Below are 17653 nucleotides of genomic sequence, written 5' to 3'. Positions count from 1 at the left end.
CGCTAGGTGGTGGGTTATATTCTACTGTATTCCACAATGTTGCGTTCTATTTGATTCATAGCTACAGTATTAAGAACAATGTAGGGACATACTTCTTCTAGTAAGGTGGTAAATATTGGTTACCAGTGGTTACGCATTCCGAGCCGTTGCAAATCATTTCTGCTGCAGAGACGGGGGCATATCCGGTATTATGCTCGTATCGGACTCTATTATGATAACATAATTACAAATTCCGGTATTAAATAGTTACTCCGAGTCTACTAATTCCTAGTACCTCTTTAATCTATTCATGAAACAATACTCTCTCCTCCGAAAATGATATACTCCACTTGATTCCGAGATGGAAGCCATAGCTATCTGTGCCGATGGCTAGAGATACTGGATAGAAGGATCGATCTATATGTCCCAGGAGTCTTCGAAAGCACACAAGCCCAATCAACCATCCTACAAAGCCATCTAGCAAATATCCCGTCGGGTTCAATATCGGATTAGACAGGCGAGTAGCATAATCCAAAAGACCATCTGGGCGAATGACCGCCACCGCCCCTTGAGAGTCAGAGACTGTGTACGCGGTGTGGGCAGATCTCGAAGTGTTGTAATAGAGCTTGCCTATTCTCGGAATACGAGCCCATTGATCTCCCCCGCCAATAGCCTGGGCGACTATTGTGACGAAACGCAGAATCCCGGAAGGCAGCTTTGCATGGAGTTTCTCCAGTTCCTGCACGGCGCCGCGCAAGTTGGAATGGGTCTTATCGGGATGGCCTCCGAGAACGAGGATTGACTAGATTCTAGTGTTCTGGGTGAGTTGAAACAGGCGGGTCGGGAACCGCGAGCCAGGAGCATAGGTATGGTGTGAAGCAGGTCGGCGAGTATTTTGCGGGCTTTGTTGTCTGAGTGGGGATGAGTGAAACTGGTCTTGTATCTACGCCCATTCTTCTTTCCGTTTTTCTCTTGTTATAGATGAGTTCATATAGAGATTAGACATAAATCGAATTTTCTACCCCAACCAGTAAAAGTATTTAGATATTATAACCCAAGAACAGAAGAACCCAATTTACAGAACAAGGGTATATACATCATATCCAACAAAAATGTCTAAGACAGAGCGAAAGCCGTCCTCCAAAAATCATCTCCATCAAATAGCCACTGCCAGTCGAATCATCCCCGGCCCACGCATTGCTAAAGAATTCTGATTTTGGAAGATCAAGAAAAGACGGGTCCGCAGAAGCAAACTGAGCGTCGTATATGATCGGGGATGGAACGACAGTTGGCAATCTAGTATTGGAGGACGACGAATCCTGACTAGGAATATTCCCTGAACCTGGATGTCCCATCGTGTGAGATTCTTCGACATGAGGGAGGGTCTCTGAACTAGACGTCGTGGGGTCTGCTGCATTGGATTTCTGCAAAGATTGAGCCAGCGCTCTGCGAAGAGAATCGGCGCAGAATTTGGCCGTGTTGCTATAAAAACCCATGGTTTCTAGACAGTCGGTGCAGCTCTGCCAGGCCTCGGCGAGGGTTTGTTTCGAGGAATTGGTCTCAAGAGCTGGTAATGTTTGGGCGAATATGAGAACGATTCCAGCCGTGAAAGTATCTGGCAGTTAACGGAGATTGCGGCTTAGCAACAGTGTAGTGTTATTGCTGGGGATTAGGTGCTTGGATGGGAGGTATATTATACCACCACACGCTAGCCATTTCAGTCCTGGAGATCTCGTTCATCAAGTACGACAGTTCAATTGCGGTTTCAACGGAATAAGTCGAGCAGCTGAAACTGAAACCGAGAAATATCTAACTCCTTGGAGCGGCTGGCCGTTCTTCAGAACTTATTTGCGGGTGGCATTCGTCAGTCGCTCGCGACAAGCGACTTTCTCGACAGAAGTTGACCAGGGTGGGGCGCAAGAGTAAGATTCTAAAGTGGAGGAATCCAGTTACATGATAGAGTCAGCTAGAAAGGATAAAGAACTACGCAAAGTTAGTCCTTACCATGCCTTAAGCAGATTGCTTTCGCGACAGAGCTGCTTGTCGGTGGTTGCAGATCTACCGGGTTTATTCCATTGCAGGGCGCTTGGAATTTTGGAAACAAAGGACACGAGCTCTGCATCTAATTTCATCAAGGTCCGGGCGTGGCTGTCTTCGGCCTTCGGCTGTCCAAGTTGATCGACACTGGTGGTGTTTTCGCAGGGCTCATAGACTTCCAGTATAATCTTCGTAGTATTCTATGCAGTTTTAGAGTTTGTACGTAGAAGGCGATTCGAGATGCCTTTCCAGGTAGACTTTGCGATCGCTCAACAGGATAATTCAGAGCTTCATCATCAACAGCGTCTGGGAGAGGCACTGCCGACGTATGGGTCATAGGAGGACAACCCAGCATCATACTACTTGCTCTTTACAGCACTGTCAGGAGACCCACTCATTGCAATGTAGATAAATATTCAGAGACTTACAGATCCATCATGATACATCCATGCCAAACACGGCGTCTGATTTGAATCTCCGCCGGTCGTCGGTTCCTATCAGCTTTCACGGAATGCATTCCCAGTCCTTGCGCGATTCGGCACGCGAGACCAATCATGTCCCAACATTTGGAAGGAGACTCGCCTCCTTGCAGATATGTAGCTGTCAAAAGAAGTATCTGTACGAGGGCGAGATCGCCTTTGTCCCGGGAGAGGGTATTCAGATAACGTTGAGAGCGCTCGAAGATATCCGCGGAGGTAGCTTCGCGGGCTGTATGATTCAGATGAGAGAATTGACACCCAAGAGCTAAGACGATATTCAATGCGCAGAGGAATGTCGAGGATGGTACGTTGGGATCACCCAAGCCAATCCCAGCCGAGCTATTTCCAACATCCACGACAGTCGGTGTCCATAGACTATCATACATGCGAAGAAACGACGGTTTATGAATGAACGGATAAAGGCTGTGAAATTTGCCGAAATAGCACTGGAGAAGATAGTCCGCTAATTGACGAGAGGGCAGATCGCATGAGTCGACAGCGAAACGCGATGTTCCTGGCAAGTTGGGACCTGGCTGGGATGACGAATCGCCTCGAGAATTGGCGGCGTCGGAAACTTTGATCTCTTTCAGAAATGAGGCCACTGATGAGTCGCCAAAGTATTCGTTCTGGCTTTCTGCCGCACTCGAGGGTCGATTGGAGGCGATTCCCATGGCTGTAGGCTGGCTTTGGCTCTTGCGTGATTTGGAATGCGAGGTATAGACGGAATCCGATGTTTCATGGGGATGGTCTATCGTATTGGGTCGATCAACTCTGTTAGGACATTATGCTGCCGAACTTACGCTGGTAGATGGGGTGTCACCTGGCGCGAAGCCGTGATGAGATCGCGCCTGGACTCTCGTGACAGGGCCACAGTTGTGTCCATTCGAGCTGTCCGGGATCTTAGGAACGTTGGGAGATAAATTCAAATTTTCTGATATCGGAATGGACTGGGCACCCGTTGTCGTTGTGCTGGACACATTTTACACCTATTGTATGTATCTACAATGATAAATGATGAACCAAGCACATCACCAATTGGATATGAGGATGGGTTGAGATTACCTATTATCCTGACGCCCTTTTGGATTGTTCATTGCATATCTGCATGACTCCTTACGTAGCAAACAAGTGCTACGGGTAGGCTCAACGCCGTCGCAGCGGACTTTTCGCGCTCGGCAGGAGTCACAGGCAAGTGCGATGTTCTTCCTTTCGCGAGGATTCTAGATATGCCGACCATTAGACACTATGCCAAGTGTAAACTACGAAGTAGGTAGAAGGCAATGTCTTGACTTACTATCATTATCGGGTTCGGTGAGCAGACTGGGCACCGTACAACTATGCAGGTGTTGCAGTTTATAGTCTAGCAACCCATGCATACAGTTCTCATAGATCATAAGTCAATCGGTGTCAGAAAGGAATAAGATAAGTGTGACGAAGGGGATGATCGACGGATGTTAACGATTAAATGGACAGACAGCTTGTAATACTATTACACTACTACCTATCATTTAGCTACCGAAGTTTTCTATATTTTAGGTACCCTAATCAATCTAGATAATATTGAAAAAGAGAAAAGGGAAACATAAACCTAGATCATTGAGTCCTAAATTCTAAACAACCATTAGTCCCTAATAGACCCCAAATAGACTCTAAATCCTAACCAAGGATCATTATAGTTACAAGGAAGTATCTTACAAACAGTATTTTAAACACTCTGCCACAACCTTGATAGACCGCCTTCATAATCAGATAAGGGCTAACGGCACCCGTGATCGACTGATCGGAACATCGGCATCTCAGGGGAGCCGGCATAGCTTTCCTAGTCAAGGTCCAGCCTCCACCGGAACCAGCTACCTAAACAGAGAACCCGGAAATACACTACTTACTCCGTGGGGGTTTCTATAAAATGCGCGGGGATCCCAAGATTCACGACTCCTATATCACCGGTGCCTTCCCAACCACATACTCCATACACCCTTCACCGCAAAACTCAAACTCCAACCCACCATGCGCGCAACAATCCACCTGATCCGCCACGCCGAAGGCGAACACAACCTCCCCACCGCACCTTCCAATCTAACCGACCCCCTCCTAACACCAAACGGCCGGTCTCAATGCCTCTCACTCAAATCCAGCGCATCAAAGATCCATCCACGAATCTCACTCATCACCGCATCCCCAATGACCCGAACTCTCCAAACCGCCTTCTTAGCATTCGAACCCGCCCTGCGCAACGGGCACTGCAAGCCCAAGATCCTCGCGCTGCCTGACGCGCAAGAAGTATGCGATTATCCCTTCAACACGGGTTCGGATCTCTCAACTTTACAAGAAAGAGTGTCCGCGCAGAGTTTAAATATCCCTGTTGATTTAACCCGTGTCAACTCGGGCTGGAACACCAAGGCCTCAGACTCACGGTACTTTCCTTCGCGAGCGGCGCTGAAAGCTCGAGCACGGGATTGTCGAAGACAACTATTCGATCTAGCCCATTCCTTGCACGAGAACGAGGGGGTTGAAGATCTAGAGATCGTTCTAGTAGCGCACGTGAGCATTTTACATTTTCTGACGCAGGACTGGGAAGACGCGGGGCTGTTTAATGGGGGTGGGTGGAGGAATGCGGAAATGCGGTCTTATTATCTTCAGGTTGACGAGGGGGATGTTTCGCTGGTTGAGACGGCTGAGTCGAGACGGGGGAGGGGGAAGGAGGCAGTGGCTTTTGAAGCGGATGAGCAGGAACGGTTGTTTGAGAGGGCTATGGTTGAGTGGGAGGGCCAGGGACTTCATGCTATTCCTTGATGGGGGAGGGGGTATGGGGGTTGTACTATACATACTTTTGGGCGATTAGGGTTCGCTGAGGCAAGGTGATAGGTTCATTGTTATACAAAGAAGACCAGTAGAAGGTCGGGTGCATATGCATAGATCTAGCATCAAAGACAAAGCAAAATCTTTTTGAACTAATTCTTATAGACAGTACACAAAACCACAACTGATAATTCGCTCCACAACTAAAGCTCCCTCACAGCCCCGTCTTGCTTCCATAAGTAGCCCCGATATCTCCCCACCGCACATTTGCAAATGTCACCTTCGTATCCGGGTACAGCTTCTCAATCAATTTCGGATCTCCCTCGGTGGCATTGCACGGGCCCGCATCACCCCCATCCAACCACTGCATGAACGAGCCAGAGTCATTCCAGATACTGAAAGCAAGAGTCATACCCCGACCCAGCGCCTCGCCCATCTGCTTCATCCCACCGAGACGAGTGAACGCGGAGGCAGTGTCCTTGCAGAACGGCTCGGTAAGAGAGTCGATCTCCCCGTCGTCGACCTGGACCACGGCGTTCTGGACCACGCGGCCAGATTGGACATACAGACGACGGATCTCAGAGAGCGCACTAGTAGAGGTGTTGGCCTTGGTCAGGAATTGCGTGACGACAGTGAACGGGCGAGTGGTGTCGACGGTCATATCGTAGCCATAGAAGGATTTAGCGCCGAGCGCGTACGGGTTGAATCCGCAGCCGGGCTTATCGCAGACGCCAGCGTCGCCGCATTCTGTGCCAGTACACTCGTACAGGCGGGTCGTGTTGCACGAGTGAGGGGTGTATCCTGTAGCGCGGGCGTTCGCTTCCCAGATGTCCATTTCGTTGCAGCAGGAGCCGCGGTCGGCGATGTTCGCTTCGCCGTTGATCCACGGGGTGGAGTAGCATTGGGCGTCGCAGTACCCGGTGCCGTAGGTGGCGCCGGCGGGGTTGAGGTCGCTGCGGCCGCCGGATGGAAGCATGTCAGAGAAGTAGAGTGCGCCGTTCATACCGCAGACGAGGGTGGAGACGTCGACGTCGAAGGCGAATTCCTGGTTCAAGAGGGAGGGCGTGTGGTAGGATTCGCCGTCCTCAGCGAGAAGGTAGACGCGCGGCGAGACGGAGCGGGTTTGGTTGGTGCTGGCATCGCGGAGGTACTGGCGAAGGGTCATGCGAGAGCCACTGGTCTGCACGCCGTACTTGCTATAGTCGGTGATGCCCTCGACGACGCAGTTCTGGCTGCAGGTTTCTTTATCGGGGCAGATGGAGGAGTCAAGGCCGGAGGCGTTGGTGCAGGAGGTGTTGGTTCCGACTTGGTGGATGGGGTGCGTGGCCGCGTCGAGCACGATGGAAGTGTTCTGTTTCACGCAGCCATTGCGACGCGTACAGTGGTAGGTGGTTAGTTGAGGGTGAACCTCGGGGATGCTGCCAATCTGTTGCGCGGTGATGAGAGGGAGGAGCGCGAGAAGGGCGAGAGTCCGCGCCATGATTTCGAAGTATCGCTTGCTGTGGATTGATTGATGGCGTTTTTTGAATCGGAGATGATGCTACATTTGCATTTTTTAGGGGTCCAACTATTTATACCTCATTTGACCAGTGACCGACCTTGCAATCGGTAAAGGCCGCAGAAGTTTCAATGGCACGAAGGATCAGGTTAAGCTGCTGGCAAAATCAGGGTCAAGCCAATCGGTCGCGATAGCATGATACCTTCATTCTGACAATTGTGGGGAAGGCTAATATGCCGGCAAAATGTTTCGGTCCGCTGGTCCGCACCAGAGCCTAATTATCAGTCTGAGTCTCGATCTGTTTCATCTGCAGGGCTAGACACCATATTAGATTAAGATCAACAGGGCGGGAAAACTCCGCGCGGGTTGAAGACCGGGTGAGAGAATGTGAAGGACTGATTAACGGTCCCGCACCAAGGAGGGGAGCATCAGAAGACACTTGCAGAACGGTAAAATGGATGTGGAGAGGCCGTTTAGCATGTCTTGGAAGGCTTGGGGGAATGTCTGGTCCGTGTCGAATTTGGCACTGGAGAATCTTTTCCCAATGGGCCAAGGGCCGAAAACACGGAGATCAGCCAGCGTACTCTATTTGAAGCACACTTTGCACGGAAAGTTGCAAATAGACGAAAAACGGTTCGTTCTTTGTTTCAGAAAGAATCTTCATCTCGTACGTGTAGCCAGACCGTAAAGTCTATGGTAAGATGGTGGAGATTCGTGTTTGCGGTTAGCCCGAGCTACCGTCTAAGTCTAATTTCCAAGATCTATTATTGATGATTATAATACAAATAGTCGCGAGGCTCCGGTCTATACTTCGAAGACCTCTTTGACGAGTGTTTTTTTATTAACTGCGGGCAATGTTAGTATCGAGTGTATCACTCGGTCTGGAAGAAATCCACTCACCCTTTCCCATGGCATTTCTCGGAATCGGCTTATCGAGAATCTTCATTTCCTGTGGCATCTTATAAGCTGCCAGCCGGTCCTTCAGTGCCCTTCGCATATCCATCGGACCCCAGGATTTGCCATTGCGACTAGTGGCAGTTCTTTCGGCATTCTTCAGAACAACGATCGCAGCGACTCTTTGGCCCCATTGCTCAGATGGAAGGCCAACCACCGCAGCTTCGGCAATCTGAGGACTATGACCCGTTAGTACATTGTCGCAAGTACGGAGTAATCCGCCGAAACTTACAGGGAAAGTAACTCCCTCTCCACCTCGAGCGCGCTGACTTTCTCCCCACCGACCTTAATTATATCCACACTTTGTCGTCCCTGGATGAAGTACATCGGTCCTCGCGCCCACTCTCCACTGGCGCCTTTGCCGGCATCTTCGACAACGCGTCGCGTCGCAACGTCGCCGGTCCTGAACCATTTTCCCTTGCCATCATCGCTATCGACGAATGCCTCCTGCGTGGCTTTCTCGTTGGCCCAGTAGTCGCGGAAGATGGTAGGGCCGCGAAGTTGGATTTCGCCTTCCCGTTCACGGCCGTTCTCATCCAGCTCTTCGCCAGGATTGATAACTTGATTCGTGTCTGCGTCTACCAGTCTGGCTTCCACAGACGGTAGTGGCCAGCCAACGCTGCCGTCGATACGGTCCCCAAAGTCTAGGCCACAGCTGATAGCCATTCCAACTTCTGTCATGCCGTAACGCTCTAGGAGAACGTTGCCATTGCTAAGATCTTGCCACGCCTGCTTCGTCGGGGTTGGCAAAGCCGCCGAGCCGGAGATGTTGAGGCGAAGGTTCTCGGGAGAGATCCCCTTCCTAGCAGCCTCTTTGAGCTCGGGGGATAAATTAGAGAATGACGATAATAGTCGATTATAGATAGTCGGAACGGCTGTTAGGAACGATATCTTGCTTGTCGGCGTACTATATGGTAAAAATGGAGCGGCAAGTCTCTTCCACACGGCATCCGTGTTGAATGGGAACATGAACTCAATTGACGATCCGGCAAGGACAGGAGCCACGATAGCATTCACAGTTCCGTGGATATGATGCAACGGAAGGAGATGGAGGAGTCGATCTTCCGGGGTATAATTCCACGCCTCCAGCAACGAAGCCGCTTGCGCGGTGAGCGCAGATTGAGGAATCAGCACACCTTTCTAGTACATTGTCAGCATGAGCCGTATGTCTTCGCGCATTTTCACCTACCGGTCTGTTGGTCGTCCCGGAAGTATACAGCATCATTCCACCCTTGGGTGTCTGTGTGTAGTCCTCCAATGTGACATCCACGGAGATGTTCGCTCCGGCTGTGGTTTTCTCCCGCACGTTCAAGATAGGCTCTCGATCCAACCCCGCCTTCATGATATTCTGAGCTTTATCCGCGTACTTCTCAGTGGCAACAAGCACCTTTGCACGTGAATTATCCATGATATACTGCAATTCGGCGATAGGAAAGGCCGGGGAGAGAGGAAGGGCAATCGCATCGTTCGCGAGGATGGAAAGAAGCGTCACTGAAATGGAAGTTAGCGAGGCTAAAGAAAAAGTCATCTGAAACAAGAAAAACAGTACCTACGTAGTCGTAGCTGTTCTCCGCAAGAAATGCGACCCTCTCTCCGGACAGAGCATCGTTATGACCGCCGGCCGACTGGCGCAGCTGCTGTTGCGCGAGAAGCACATCTGCGACCAAATTTCCGTAGGTGAAGGAACGCGACGACGCGCTGTGGACGACGGCCAAGCTGGATCGATCGTGGTCCTGAAGGGCTCGGAAGAGTGACAGATTCGGTAGAGATGATAGCGACCGGTAGAAAGAAGGTGTTGCCACGGAGTGTGAACGATCGAGGCAGGATTTCGAAGCTAGGATGGTCGGGGTGGCGCGACGTGACGCGGGGAGGCCCCGTGAGAGGGCTGATAGGAGAGTGCGCCCTTGCATGGCGATATCGAATTACCGGATCACAATCAACATTATTTAGATCTAGAACTTAATTGAAGGCAATGACATTGAGAGACTCGCGTGGACGAGGTGAAGATAGAAGGATGAACAAAAAACAGTTGATGTCATCCGCCGTCGGAGGTTTGCGGCCTCGGCAGAATCTCGGCAGTTCTCGGAATCCCTCGGCGCATGACATTGAATGCCCTAAACTGAACTGCAGACATACAGACAGCTCTACTTCTCGCAAAAAAAAAGAAAAAAAAAAACCAATCTAAGGCAGATTTTGCTCCTTTAACATCAATACTATCACAAGGGCAAGCACAACACACGCCGTGGAGAGTACTTCTCGATGTTAGCCTCGGTTGACATGCCTGCTCAGGTAAAGGGCTTACAGGGCGCAAATTGGAAGGCATATAGATAACTGGATCGAACAACCTCTTGCATCGGTTGTGGCAGCTTCCTAGAGAATCTGGAGTCATCAAGAATCTTTCCAATAATCTATTTATCCGTCAGCCTCAAACTTTATATAGCCAGTATCATGGCAACTGTGAACATTCATCGAAATGAACTAAACTTACTTACCAGCTCTTTCCTCTGACTATCCAGCAAGTTTTGCTCGAGGCTCTGGTTAAAGAGCCCTTGCACCATAGACAGCCCTACTGCCGGTCCCGCTATAAATCCAAGCTGTTGGTATACGTAGTACGTCCCAAAACCCGCCGCTTGGCGACTCTTTGGTAAACTTGCAGACATGCCAATGAACTGCGTCGAGTAGAAAACACCCAATGTGGTGCCCATAGGAAGCAAGATCAATGTCTCCCAAATGGTGCAGCCGTCTCGCCATTGAAAGAAAATTGCCAGCGTTGACATCATACAGACTCCTAGCGCAATAAGTGTCATGCTCTTGTATCGTTTGGTTCTAGATTCATTCGTGAGTTGTCAGTAGTCGATTGATGATCAGATTTCTAATTTTTGGGACGCACCTCTTAATTATAAGGCCGGATACTATTCCTCCGATAGACACACCGAGAGAAAAGAGGATGTATAGCATCGACGCACCAAGATCTGATGAATTTTCGACGCGTATAAAGTACGGTGCGAGACTGCTCATGACCTGCCACAGAATGAGTACCCTTTTAGATCCTTTCGTTCAGAGAAAACCTACCACAGAGCGTCCCATAACCAACACCACCTGGCCCAGGCAATAAGCCCCAAAAGTTTTGCCCATCAGATCCATAGGTACCAAGGGGTCCTGTGCCCAGAAAAGCTCTATCGCGATGAATGTAACAATGGACACTAAAAGTATGACCAAAGTAGCGTATACCCACTCAGGATGATCTATCGTTTGTGCCCCCGCTGCCTGGAGCAGGAACAAGATAGAAAGCACCGTAGAAGCAAGACTAAACAGCCCGGCAAAATCAATGTCACAAATTCCAGAGGCAGACGATGGCGTCTGTGACTTAGACTCCGCTCTAGTCATTGAGCGTGGCAGGTTGAGAGCTGCAAACAGGATGCAGGCTAATGCCAGTGGAACCTGGCCGTAGAATGACCTGTCTTCGTTAGATGTGATGCATTCTCGATATGCAGGGCTAGGTTACTCACCATCGCCATCCGATTGTGTCCAAGAGAAAGCCGCCGATAGGAGCTCCTAGGCTGCGACCAACGATGCACACTAGGTTCTCGTAGCTTCGAAAGAGGGCAACATCTTCCGCTGGCATCACATCTAGTCCGGATGAGCATGTCTTTCTCATTTTTGATTCAATCTAGAATGGGACACTTACCGCTGATGACTATCGAGATAAGCAAAACCATTCCTGCACCACTAAGACCTGCAAACACTCTTGCTAGCACCAACCAGTAGAGTGAAGAGCTAGCACCGCTATACAAAATCCACATCAGTCTGCAAGTCAGCAACATTCAGGCAAAACCTACCAAGCAAGACACGAGAGAGCGAATAGAACATATGAACAGAGAAGAATATTCTTGCGACTGTAAACATTGCTCAAATGACCATACTACCCAGATACTATTAGCAACATCATCCACAAAGTTCTTCCACCTGAAAAGAATGAATACTCACAACCGGCAAGGACATACAATATCCAAAATTATAAGCGGCCACCAACCACGAGCCCTCTGAAAGACGATCAAATTCCGATGCAACGGAGCTAAACGTCGACACCATAATCGACTCATCGGCACTTGCCAGAAAGGCACCTATTCTCGAATGTTAGGTTGCCATCAGACCGGTACCTATGTAGCGGTCTACCTACCGAAGAAAGTCCCATAAACGATGGAGGCATTGGATTGCTTTCCAGTCGAGATTTGCTCTTTAGGGTGAGTTTCTGTCGGGCTAGTTGAGCTCATCAAAAATTGCTCTTCCTCTTCACCTGGCGGCATGTTGAGTTATTTCTGCCAAAAAAGATAGTGCCTGAGAAGTTACGAGGTTAAAGTAGCCGGGAATCACTAGTGCTGGTTTTCTGTAACACAGTCGAATAGATTTCTCTCAAATACACGTCCTTCAGTAGAGCTGATTGAACAAATATCCTGCTGAGGGCCGGTCGCAGCAAGGGATGGTCTGCTATGCATATCACCGCCTCTGGGGCTACACCGACGTTATTACCGGCTCCCTTGCATAAACGACCCGCAATCTTCCTTGTCCAAAATATTGCTGAATCAACGTGCTAAAAGACTCGTCTAGCTTTGCCTGCGTGGTACGCGATAACAATCATTGCTCTGATTTTGGCTATTTATTCACAGGGAATCGAACGAATCGTATTAAAGGGGGCTATCTTGCTTCCTCTAGTTGTCTGGATAAGGACTTAACCTCACTTACACTCAAGCGCACTTTAACATGTTTCGTATTTCGGCTGCTTAGCTCCCATACCGATAGATCAGTTAGCTATACCCACCATGTCGAAGGCATCTATGATGTAAGAGCTGACTTTGTCGAGCCTTCCGATCATGATGGGGAAAAATTGGGCAGCTAATACCGACATCTTCATCATTAATACTAAGTCGTTTACTCTCAGTTCCATAGAGCTAGTATAGCTAGTTAAAAAAATGGAACAGAATCTTGGACTCTGAGAAAGGAATGCTGATAGTCCTCTTTACCACAAAAATGCAGTCTCTTCACACCTTTCGGTTACAACTTAACTCTTCGGCTGTTTTTAGAAATTCCATCTCATGATGTCTCTGATCCACAAGTGTGTTAACTCGCCAGCGATCCTGTGTCCCCTTTCTCTTCTGGCAACATCTCGGCACTGCGAGTACCTTCTTGCCAACAAACTCAGTCGGATCTACTGCAGACAGAAGCCACGTATTTGCATTGAGGCCATTGTCGTCCTCGATTTCAGCAATGTTCATCTGTAACACTTCGGGGTAGATATCACCATCCGGGACTAGATGGTCAAACGTCACGCGGTAATAGTCAATCAACCTACGAAATCGCGGAAGGGGTTTGGTTAGCAATCGACTGCCCCCGCCGGTAGAGATAAGATCAAACTTACTGCTCCGGGTACTTTTCTGGCATCCAACCCATGTACTCATCATGCACTACCATATCACCTGGTACTTGCGGACAAGTATCGTGTCCGTATATTGTTCGGTATGTCAACCGTGCTAGTTCTGGGCCTGCCGGCTGTGGGGGAGTCCGATCTAGGTGACCCAGACGCCAGGCGACATGTGGCGGGATCCTTTGGATGGCGACTAGAGGGCCTTCAATTTGGATTCTGAGCGGTTGATCTGGCCGGCGGGAGTGTGAATGCACGGTGGAATGTATAGTGGGAGCATCATTTCAGAAGGAACTTGACAGCTCGCACAAATACCCCTACTAAGACTGGGCTCTTGGCAAAATCTCCTCTGCCCGGCAATTAACCATTTGCATATCGTGTTAGGGAACAAAGAAAGAGGGGCAGCCAAGAGATGATAGAGCATGGTCGGAACAAAGTACCTATTGCCGAGTGATGCCAAGCGCCTGTATCACGACGGCGGATCAACCCCTTACCAACATGTGTCACCGCGAGGAATCCATTGCATAAACTTGAATATTCCTTCGCTAAGAGGGTGGACCCTTTCTGGTGCAGTGGAATTTTTGCTATAAAATGCCACGAACCCGACGTCTACTTCGAAATGAGGAGATCACGTACTCCGCTGCGAAAGAGCAGGAACTTAATATCCTTCATCAGCTAGGATACCACGAACAACAGACCCACTTCTTCGCTCATCCAAATGTCCGACAGGATTGGATGAGGGCCGTTGTTGCTCATCATCTTGGCTTAGGATCATCCAGCGTATGCCATGTAGCTGAAGAATCGAACTGGCTCCACGGTAGCTTCAATGTTTGTATCCCAATTACTAATGATAATCGGGACGATCATCGCGTTCTTCTTCGTTTTCCTCTTCCATACCGCGTCGGTGAAGCCGTTATGCCCGGCAATGGGAACGAGAAGATTCGATGTGAAGCGGGGACTTACGCATGGCTTCAAGAGAATACAGATGTCCCAATTCCAAGCTTATTTGGATTTTCCCTATCCACTGGTGAAACCGTACGGAGGTAGACACATACCTCGTTATTCTGACTGAGCGAATCTAGTTCACGCGAGTTGAGAACTTCTCATTTCTGGCCCGGTACTATCAGCTTCTGGAGACTGCGATCATGTTCAACAATGGCTGCACAATAACCAGACGTCATATGTATGATTTGACAAGTGTGTTTTTATCGCCTGAAAAAGTCATCCTAGCAGCGAACTAACCAACATGCAAATGAAACCTCCGTACCTCAATTGTGGAGGTCGGCAACTAAATTTTTACTTTGAAACAGGTAATCAGGCATAGTTTTTGCTATCAAGGGTGATCCGGACTTGGTTCTCCTTGATCCAGCACCTGGTTCAGTATCGTGATGGTGAAACATTGGCCGCGTGAAACCCATGCCCCAGTAACTTGACAGATGGCCCACTCGTTCGGACGCTCCAGAAGCTGCACAATCCGAACGTGTGAGTGGTATCCAGGCGACCAAATTCAAGCAGTTGTCCTTGTGGCCAGAGGACGTGGAGCGCGGGAAGAGCCAGCTCTGCGCAATAGACTGGGCCTGGTGAGGGTTATGCTTCCCCATCTTCTTCGTCTAAATAAATGATCAGCATCTTTTGATGGTTATTAACTTATTAGGGTAAGTGTCAGATACTATGCATCAACGTTCAACTAATCTAGTACAGGCCGAGGAAACGTCCGCAATATCGACCAGAAGTAAAGTTATAATATACCACGTAATCGATACCTATAAAAAAAAACAGTCTATCTCCGCTTTTCATTCCTTCAGTCTATGTAGAATCATTTAGTGCTCGCATCTACAGCAGAGCTTATTTCAGCGCCATTGATTCAAAATTCAATACCCAGACTCCTTCGTGTTCAACCTCTCATATACCAACAGTTACATTTAGCACTATTCATCGCTTATTCTCGGTCAGCCTACAATATGCTGGCCTCAGCGTGCCATCTAACATGTCAGATGCTATATTGATATCAGATCTCACCATTATCTCTGTTATCCTCCTCGGATCTCCAGGATGCTGATAGGTCTGACCCTCCAGAGAGCTTCGATCCCGGATCCAATGAAGATATCATTCTACCTACGTATTAAACAAAATAAGATAATACAGAGTATCTAAGTGTTCTGCAATCTCTTTCTACAATAGCCATAGCAAGTATAATTTATGTCTTGCCTGAGGAGCCCATCCTGGCCCCGGGGAAGACCATAATAGTAGGCTGCCATGATGCGGTCGATCATACTCCCTGTGTAAAACCCACGCATTATCAGAATTGTTCTGCTCAGTTGTCTCTCCTAATCCCTGCCTAACAACGGATTTTTTTGTATCGTCTAGTCTCATGAGCGGTGATTTAAATCGCACATTCTCTAGTCTCTACTTAAGAAAGGGAGTCCTTCCGAAGGATTCTGTTTAGTGCAGAGTTGTAGCTCTAGTATATTATTCCTCGATTTAGGTATAGTCATCATAGGTATTGGTTAATTAGATGATCCATCCTCGTAATAAGTATCGAGTCAGGCATTATCTAGCGACAAAAAGTTGACCACAATGCTACTCTTAATACCATCCAGTAGATGTAACGATTAACAACTCCGTCGATCTGATTGCCCAGCCAAAAAAAAATTGCTGACTCATCATATCAACCTGAGGCATCAACCCGTCCTCCTCCCCAAACAGGCAAGCCGATTAATCTCCGGTCACCTGCAGTAGTTTCGCATCTCCATCACCAACCAACACCCGGTACCTTACATCGTCTCTTTTAACCACCCCATACCTACCTCCGACCTCACCTCCGACCTGACATTCCGGCCTTCGACCTTCGGACCTACACGCGGTTCATTCTCAATACCGACTCTCAATGCTCCTCCGCACCAGCACCTCAGGCCTGCTATCTCGCCGCTTCGTTTCCCCGAGTCCGTTCGTCTCTCGGCTTCCAGTCCAGCGTAGAATGGCTTCTTCGACGACGTCGAATACTCCGATGGAGGATACGATTCGTGAGAAGGTATATCCTTATACACTCTTCGCTCTACATTTCCCTCGGATATAATTATCCATCCATCCATCCATCCATCCATCTAAACTCAATCCCTCGACTCCGACTCCGACTCGGCCCTACCTACACCTTACCTTCTCAAGCACACATTATCATTACCATTACCCCAAGAGCAAGGACGAGAAGAACATGAACAAGAAGAATAAGCTAATCATCCCAATAAACAACAGCTCACGACCGCCTTCTCGCCCACCTCCCTAATCATCCGCAACGACTCGCACAAGCACGCGCATCACGCACCAATGATCGGATCGACCTCGAAGGAGACGCATTTCCAGTACGTCTTCCTACAAAAACACATACCATGCCCAAACCCATCTCTACCCATCTATACCCATCCATCTCTACCTCTCTATCTCCCCACCTATCCACCTCTCTACCCACCTCCCAACATCTCCAACCCCATTTACTAACAAACAACAAAAAAAGTGTAACAATAACGTCCCCCCAATTCCAATCAAAAATGCAACCCGCCCGACACCGGCTCGTCTACGGCCTCTTGAAAGAAGAAATGAGTCGCGAAGGAGGAATCCACGCATTGCAGTTGAAGACAAAGACGCCAGAGGAGGAGGAGAGGGAGAAGAAGAGGCTGCAAGAACAAGAATAAGTACAATATATCATCATATAATATCATATCATATCTTATAATTTGGTAGGTTGAGATGGAGGGGAGGGGAGTGTAAATAGTCAGCGCATTATGGTACCTATTTTTATATTATACCATTTTACTAAGGTTAATTATATTGTATCATATTGTACAGTACTATGTCATGTTGGGTTGAGTGTAGATTGACAGTATCTGGGTAGTTAGATAGACGGAAACCGGAAACCGGAAACTAGAACTAGAGAGATGGAGGATATAGAGCAAGTATGCTAATCAAACCCCATATATCCATGCTATACCTATCAATAATCATAATTAAAAAGTGCAGCAGAGGTATGCATGCATCAAGACATACCTAGACATATGATACGTCTCCTACCCCCTCCCTCGCCCTGAACGAAAGATCTACATATGATGTAGACAGTGGGACCAACGATACTTAGCTCATGCCCTTGACCAACACGACAAGACAAGAACCCCTCAATGAAACCCATCAATCTCATCATATAAAACCATTGTCTCCGTAGCCCTTACACTTACACTTACACTTACACTTATACTTATACTTACTCATACTCATACTCATACTCATACTCATGCTCATACTCTCACTCTCACTCTTACCAAGTAATCGGAGCAACAGATTATTATTAAAACGATTATTACATAAATCTAGCGCCAAAGAAGTAATCGAAGAGACTCTAATATATACATGTGTAGCAAGCATCAAGCGCATCCTAGCCAAGGCAGTCCAGTCAGACCATCAAGTCGTGTACGAAGATGCAGAACTATACACGACCAA

General features: G+C 48.5%; 5 protein-coding genes across 5 annotated transcripts; 3 read left to right on the top strand and 2 right to left on the bottom strand.

Annotated features, from left to right (window-relative positions):
- Positions 1–2440: 2440 nt before the first annotated feature.
- KD926_005875 (fungal specific transcription factor domain-containing protein) lies at positions 2441–3166 on the bottom strand (the record flags this gene model as incomplete). The annotated part of the gene is made up of 1 exon (XM_053098346.1): positions 2441–3166. One exon carries the CDS (start codon positions 3164–3166, stop codon positions 2441–2443), a length of 726 nt encoding a protein of 241 aa, XP_052960913.1.
- A 1336-nt stretch (positions 3167–4502) lies between these two features.
- Positions 4503–5288, top strand: KD926_005874 (uncharacterized protein; the record flags this gene model as incomplete). The annotated part of the gene is made up of 1 exon (XM_053098336.1): positions 4503–5288. One exon carries the CDS (start codon positions 4503–4505, stop codon positions 5286–5288), a length of 786 nt encoding a protein of 261 aa, XP_052960912.1.
- Positions 5289–5508: 220 nt separating this feature from the next.
- KD926_005873 (AMP-binding enzyme) lies at positions 5509–12053 on the bottom strand (the record flags this gene model as incomplete). Its single annotated transcript, XM_053098325.1, has 16 exons — positions 5509–6834; positions 6893–6949; positions 7603–7637; positions 7693–7925; positions 7979–8886; positions 8936–9237; positions 9296–9631; positions 10049–10154; positions 10239–10572; positions 10637–10767; positions 10819–11203; positions 11256–11376; positions 11435–11532; positions 11586–11668; positions 11734–11870; positions 11927–12053. 16 exons carry the CDS (start codon positions 12051–12053, stop codon positions 5509–5511), a joined length of 4719 nt encoding a protein of 1572 aa, XP_052960911.1.
- Positions 12054–13756: 1703 nt separating this feature from the next.
- Positions 13757–14749, top strand: KD926_005872 (uncharacterized protein; the record flags this gene model as incomplete). Its single annotated transcript, XM_053098314.1, has 3 exons — positions 13757–14200; positions 14248–14348; positions 14602–14749. 3 exons carry the CDS (start codon positions 13757–13759, stop codon positions 14747–14749), a joined length of 693 nt encoding a protein of 230 aa, XP_052960910.1.
- Positions 14750–16052: 1303 nt separating this feature from the next.
- Positions 16053–16854, top strand: KD926_005871 (BolA family protein; the record flags this gene model as incomplete). Its single annotated transcript, XM_053098303.1, has 3 exons — positions 16053–16196; positions 16418–16524; positions 16677–16854. The coding sequence occupies 3 exons, from the start codon at positions 16053–16055 to the stop codon at positions 16852–16854; spliced, it is 429 nt and encodes a 142-aa protein (XP_052960909.1).
- Between the last annotated feature and the right edge of the window lie 799 nt (positions 16855–17653).

Source organism: Aspergillus affinis, assembly GCF_023601865.1.
Source record: "Aspergillus affinis strain CMG 70 chromosome Unknown NODE_2_length_704391_cov_89_054091, whole genome shotgun sequence".
Classification (NCBI taxonomy): Eukaryota; Fungi; Ascomycota; class Eurotiomycetes; order Eurotiales; family Aspergillaceae; genus Aspergillus; species Aspergillus affinis.
Note: the sequence above shows the minus strand (reverse complement) of the source record. Positions and strands in the feature narration are given on the sequence as shown.